We start from the raw sequence: 6,516 nt of genomic DNA on the forward strand, positions 1-6,516 counted from the left end.
CAAATAAACGTTTTAAATTACCTCGATTTGAAAGAAACTTATCAATTTTACTTTTGCGCTACAGATCGTGCGGGTCGCGGAACGTGACACATACTGCAATGAAAATATTACGTTCCTTGACCGTAGCATATAACCTAATCCATCCTTCGGCCGAGATAGTTAACAACTACTCAATCGTATTTGCTCAAACCCGCATTATTTCCAAGGAACTGATTTATTGCTCATAAACCATAAGAATTAGAGATTTTTCTTATTGCAGAGATCCCCAATTTATACAATACATACCTAAAGTTTACATTATGGCCAAGCATGGGATAAGTGGTCTTTTCCCTGTACGGTATTGCAGGGCCTCTTCCACCGTGAGAGCGACCGATGGTGGGGATGACGCTTATTAGTAGTTCGACATCATTTACCTATCGTCAGTTAATAACAGTTCCTCGGTCATGACTCACCTGGTTTTCGCTCTTCTGTAAGAACACTTTTACACATATCATTCGCAACACTCGTAGACACTTATACTAATCAAAACTTGTTGGAAATAATGATATTTTAATTGTTAACTCAGTGTTGAGCGATATTGTAGTTGTTAATTCAGTATGAATATCATTCAAACCATACCTATTATCTTAACTGAAATAGGAGATTGGTTGATTCATGGCGTCGATTATCTTATCGAGACGAGACGACTTACGACCTTCGTTGACACGTTATACCGCAAACGCTTTTCCCCGCGAATACGGTCGAACAAAAGTACATAGAATAACAAGGAAGTTAGTTTATATTTATACATATATATCGAAGAACCTAGGTGGATTTCAAATTTTATTTGATGTAGATCAACCTAATATAATATTAATGTCTCTATAAGATAATAACTAACAAGACGACAAAACGATCAAAATACAAGTAATCCGATAGAAATTTTACGTTGTAAAATTTTCATATTTTAACAAAACTCTGAATTAACAATAATAAGCAATGTTTTCATAATGAATAATTGTATGATATTTTTTAACTTTTTAGGCAAGATTCAACAAGGACGTATTAGACAACACTGAATCTGCGAAGGCGAAAATCGGGGGGGGAGGGCTGAATGTGCTAATTAATTCCACTAGGACTGTTGTCTACGAAAATATCTACGATTTCAAGAACAAGAAGCCACATTCTGCTGACCTGTATAGACGCGTTTTCGAAACTAACGTGTAGGGGTTATTTAACATAACGCGCTTAGTGGCCGGCTTGATGGCGGGGTTGGCGGGGTTGGCGGGCGCTCCACCACCTGTTTCGGATACTCAAGGCACCTGGAGATCCGTGGAGAACAGCGCAGAGGTCCTTATAGATCCAATGAAACTAAGAGAGCGTGTTCTTGCACTTTTTTTTCCCGAAGAAAAGCCCGTGACAGGTATGTTAGTATTACGACTAGACTGCGAATGTTTAGGAATTCTTATTTTTATACGTACAATAAAAAAAACATGTATGCAGAATAAATGCATAAACATTCACAGTTTATTCACGATTATGTGTATTTAGATGTAAATTTGTGACTATCAATATGTTGACACAAACTATCAGTAATTTGGGTCAATCATCGAGTCCTTCAAACTACGAGTTTATCATTCTCACAAACAAGAAAGTAATGGCTTTTAATAAACCATTCATAAAATTCATATCGCGCATTTTTGTTTTATTTCAGTTCGATGATGCACGTCATTAATGTAATATCGTGATATAATGTGTTTACAAAGAGTGGACAATAGAGATGTTAATCAGACAGAAAAAGACGATTGTTGTTCAACCTGAACTATTCACGCCAAACGCACAGAAAACAGCGCAATCCACACTCTCTCGGCAACGCCACTCGCAACCTCTGTCTCCGCTCGACTCGCACTCTGCTTTTCGACTCGCACTCTGCTTTTCGACTAACGCTCTGGCCGTTGCCGCATTCCGTTGTCTTTTTCCTAGGCCCACCGCACACGTGTTCTGCAAGCGCTCGTGGCCAGGGTCACGTAGGTCTTTTCCACGAAACTATGCACTTGAAAAGACCGATGACACATTGATGGGCCCGACGGCGCCTCGGCTCTCGCGACATTGTTCATAGTTCGCCCGATATTTCTTAGGCCTTTCGTCCACGATACTACATTAATATGTTATCCTGTAATAATTTCATTGGAGTCATTGTTCATTAATAAACCGTCATGGTTTAAATGTCTATTTGAAAATAACGTACAATAAAATCACTGAAATCTTTGTTCACATTTAGCTCCTCAGGGAAAAAAGGAAAAACAGGAGCAGAGCACCACGGAAGAAGAATCAAAAGGCGACGAAACCATCAAGGAAGTCGCTCATTGGATTCCAGCATACTACGAGGATTCGTGGGTAAAGGACGTAAATTCGTGGACAACTGAAGAGAATGCGTGGACAACTGGCGTGAATGTCTGGACGAGGGAATTAAATTCGTGGATAAGTGGCTTTAAGCCGCGTTCAAGTAACGCGAATTCGTGGACGAATACAGTGTATCAGCGGACAAATGAATTGTATCCGCAGACGAATAAATTTTATCCGCGGACGAATGTTGTGTATCCGCCGACGAATGTTGTGTATCCGCCGACGACTGTTGTGTATTCGCCGACGAATGTTGTGTATCCGCAGACGAATTGTGAGTTTCCGCAGACGAATTGTGAGTTTCCGCAGACGAATTGTAAGTTTCCGCAGACGAATTGTGAGTTTCCGCAGACGAATTGTGAGTTTACGCAGACGAATTGTGAGTTTTCGTGGATGAATTGTGAGTATCCGCAAATGAATCGTGAGTATCCGCGGACGAATTTTGGGTGTCCGTGGATGAATTATAAGTATCCGTGGAAGAAACCTGATTATTTGCGGACGAATCCTGATATTGTACAGATGCTTGGTGAGTATTAGCGGGCGAGTGCCAAATATGTGTGGTTGAATGGCAAGTATGTATGGACGACTGGCAGGTATGTGTGGGTGAAGGACAGGTACGTGTGGATGGATGGTGACAATTAACGATCAAATACGCAGAATTTGTGCACAAATGGGGAGAATTCGTGCACAAATTTTGAGAATTCGCGGACGAATCTCCACAACTTCTGAACAAATCTCCAGAATACGTGTATAAATCGTAAGATTCCTGAGATGAATTACGACAATTCTTGGACAAATGACAAGAAATCTTTGATAAATGGCAAGAATCTGTGGTTACATGGCGAGAATTCAATTTCAGATGTCGAAAATCCGCGTTCAAATGGCAAGTAGCCGTGGTCAATGGGTGAAAATACAGTTATAGATTTAAGCTACTGGTACTATCGAGGAAAAGATCCACTAAGCATTTATAGTTATGGTTTTATGCAGAGATACAGTGGCAACTAAACATAAGCATATGTATTTACAAGTAGGACAGTCGTGTAAAATACATAATCTCTCTTTTGCAATAAATCTTTTTACAAATATATATCCGACATTATCTAATATAAAATACTACTTAATTGCTGAATACTTAGTTATTTGTTGTCATTTAGAAATCTATTTACTGTGAATTATCGAATTATTTAATTTAATTTCAGTCGTTTTGAAAGTATTACTTTTTTTTGGAGCTTCAACAGGAATCAACTTAAGTAATACGATTTTTATTACGAAAGGTACCGTTTCGTTTTTAACAATATAAAGAATTTTGTGTATATATTTATAACATACATATTTAAAACTTCTTAGAATATACTTGTAAATGCAAACTACAATGAAAATATTACTTCCCATGACCGTATTATATAATCTAATCCATACTTCCGCAGAGGTAGTCAACAACTACTCAATCGTATTTGCTCGAACCCGCATTATTTCCAAGGAACTGATTTATTGCTCATAAACCATAAGAATTAGAGATTTTTCTTATTGCAGAGACCGTGAGGTTTTACGATATGTGCTTAGAAATACTATCACGGCAATTTGTGGATTAAGTGGTCTTTTCCCTGTATGGTATTGCAGGGCCTCTTCCACCGTGAGAGCGACCGATGGTGGGGATAACGCTTATTAGTAGTTCGACATCATTTACCTGATCGTCAGTTAATAACAATTCCTCCGTCAAGACATACCAGGTATCCGTTCTTCCGCAAGAACACTTACACTTGTCATTCAAACACTCGTAGACACTTATAATAATCAAAAGTTGTTGGAAATAGTGATATTTTAATTGGTAACTCAGTGTTGACATTTCAATTGTTGACTCAGTGTTAAGTGATATTTTAATTGTTAATTCAGTGCGAATATCATTCAAGCCACCTCTATTATCTTAACTCAAATAGGCGATTGTTTGATTCGTGGCGTCGATTATCTTATCGAGACGAGACGACTTACGACCTTCGTTGACACGTTATACCGCAAACGCTTTTCCCCACGAATACGGTCGAACAAAAGTACATAGAATAAGAAGGAAATTAGTTTATATTTATACTTATATATCAGAAGAAACTAGGTGGATTTCAAATTTTATTTGATGTAAATCAACCTAATATAATATTAATGTCTCTATAAGATAATAACTAACAAGACGACAAAATGATCAAACTACAAGTAGTCCGATAGAAATTTTACATTGTAAAATTTACATGTTTTAACGAAACTTTGAATTAACAATAATACGCAATGTTTTCATAATGAATAATTGTATGATATTTTTTAACTTTTTAGGTGAAGTTCGACAAGGACGTATTAGAGAGCATTGAATCTGCGAAGATGAAATTCGGGAGCGTGAGCGTGCTAATTAATTCCGCTAAGGTTGTTGCCAAGAAAAATATTTACAATTTCAAGAACAAGATGCCACATTCTGCTGACCTGTGTAGACACGTTTTCCAAACTAACGTGTGGAGTTTATTTAATATAACGCGCTTAGTGGTCGGCTTGATGGCGGAGTACGATCCGCTTTTAATAAACAAACACGAATTATGCCAAACCCTTCGTACATGATGCCCGGCGCTCCACCATCTGATTCAGATCGTGATGGCACCTTGAGACCCGTGGGGTACAGCGTGGTGGACTATACACATCCAACGCTACCACGGGTACGTATTCTTGCACTTTTTCCTTTTCCCAAAGAAAACCCTGTGGCAAGTATGTTAGTATTACGACTAGAATATGAATGTTTAGGAATTTTTACTTTTATACGTGCAATAAAAAAAGCATGTATGAAGAATAAATGCATAAACATTCACAGTTTATTCACGATTATGTGTATTTAGATGTATATTTGTTGCTATCAATATGTTGACATAAACCATCAGTAGTCTGAGTCAACCATTGAGTCGTTCAAACTATGAGTTTATCATCCTCACAAACAAGAAAGTAATGGCTTTTAATAAACCATTCATAAAATTCATATCGTGCGTTTTTGTTTTACTTCAATTCGATGATGCACGTCGTTAATATGTTATCCTACAATAATTTCATTGAAGTCTCTATTCATCAATAAGCCGACGTCGTATAAATGTCTGTTCGTAAATAATGTACAATAAAATCACTAAAATCTTTCTACACATTTAGCTCCAGAAGAAAGGAAGGAAGAAAAGCGGTGGAGCACCACGATAAGCGCAGTAAAACGCTACGAAATCAGCGGGGAAGTCGCTCATTGGATTTCATTATACTTCGAGAAATCCTGGATAAGGACCTACATTCGTGGACAACTGACACGACGAGAATTCGTTTTTGAACTACAAGAATTCGTGTATGAACAACGAGAATTCGAGTATGAACGTCGAGAATTCGAGTATAGAACGACGAGAATTCGAGTATGAACGTCGAGAATTCGAATATAGAACGACGAGAATTCGAGTATGAACGACGAGAATTCGAGTATAGAACGACGAGAATTCGAGTATAGAACGACGAGAATTCGAGTATAGAACGACGAGAATTCGAGTATAGAACGACGAGAATTCGAGCACTAACAACAAGAATTCGTGTACGAACGACGGGGAATTCGTGGATCAACGAAGAGTATTTCTTCATCAGCGAGAGGAATCCGGTCATCAGCGTCAAGTGTCCGTTCATCAGCGACAAGTATCTGTTGATCAATATGCCGTCGTCGTTTAAATGTCTGTTCGTAAATAATGTACAATAAAATCACTGAAATCTTTCTACACATTTAGCTGCAGAAGAAAGGAAGGAAACAAAGCGGTGGAGCACCACGATAAGCGCAGTAAAACGCTACGAAATCAGCGGGGAAGTCGCTCATTGGATTTCATTATACTTCGAGAATTCCTGGATAAGGACCTAAATTCGTGGACAACTGACACGACGAGAATTCGTTTCTGAACTACAAGAATTCGTGTATGAATAACGAGAATTCATGTATGAACGACGAGAATTTCTGTATGAACGACGAGAATTCGAGTATAAACGACGAGAATTTGAGTATGGACGACGAGAATTCGAGTATAAACGACGAGAATTCGAGTATGAACGACGAGAATTCGAGTATAGAACGACGAGAATTCGAGTATAGAA

At 38.2% G+C, this 6,516-nt stretch overlaps 1 protein-coding gene across 1 annotated transcript; it reads left to right on the forward strand.

Moving 5' to 3' along the window:
* Positions 1–1,552: 1,552 nt before the first annotated feature.
* Positions 1,553–5,734, forward strand: LOC117233089 (DNA-directed RNA polymerase II subunit 1-like). Its single transcript, XM_033493024.1, has 5 exons — positions 1,553–1,571; positions 2,261–2,908; positions 4,003–4,112; positions 4,705–5,075; positions 5,554–5,734. Exons 1-3 carry the CDS (start codon positions 1,553–1,555, stop codon positions 4,017–4,019), a joined length of 684 nt encoding a protein of 227 aa, XP_033348915.1. The 3' UTR covers positions 4,020–4,112; positions 4,705–5,075; positions 5,554–5,734.
* The last annotated feature ends 782 nt before the right edge of the window (positions 5,735–6,516 follow it).

Source organism: Bombus vosnesenskii, unplaced genomic scaffold (genome assembly GCF_011952255.1).
Source record: "Bombus vosnesenskii isolate JDL3184/JDL3185 unplaced genomic scaffold, Bvos_JDL3184-5_v1.1 scf7180000013294, whole genome shotgun sequence".
In the NCBI taxonomy this organism is placed as follows: Eukaryota; Metazoa; Arthropoda; class Insecta; order Hymenoptera; family Apidae; genus Bombus; species Bombus vosnesenskii.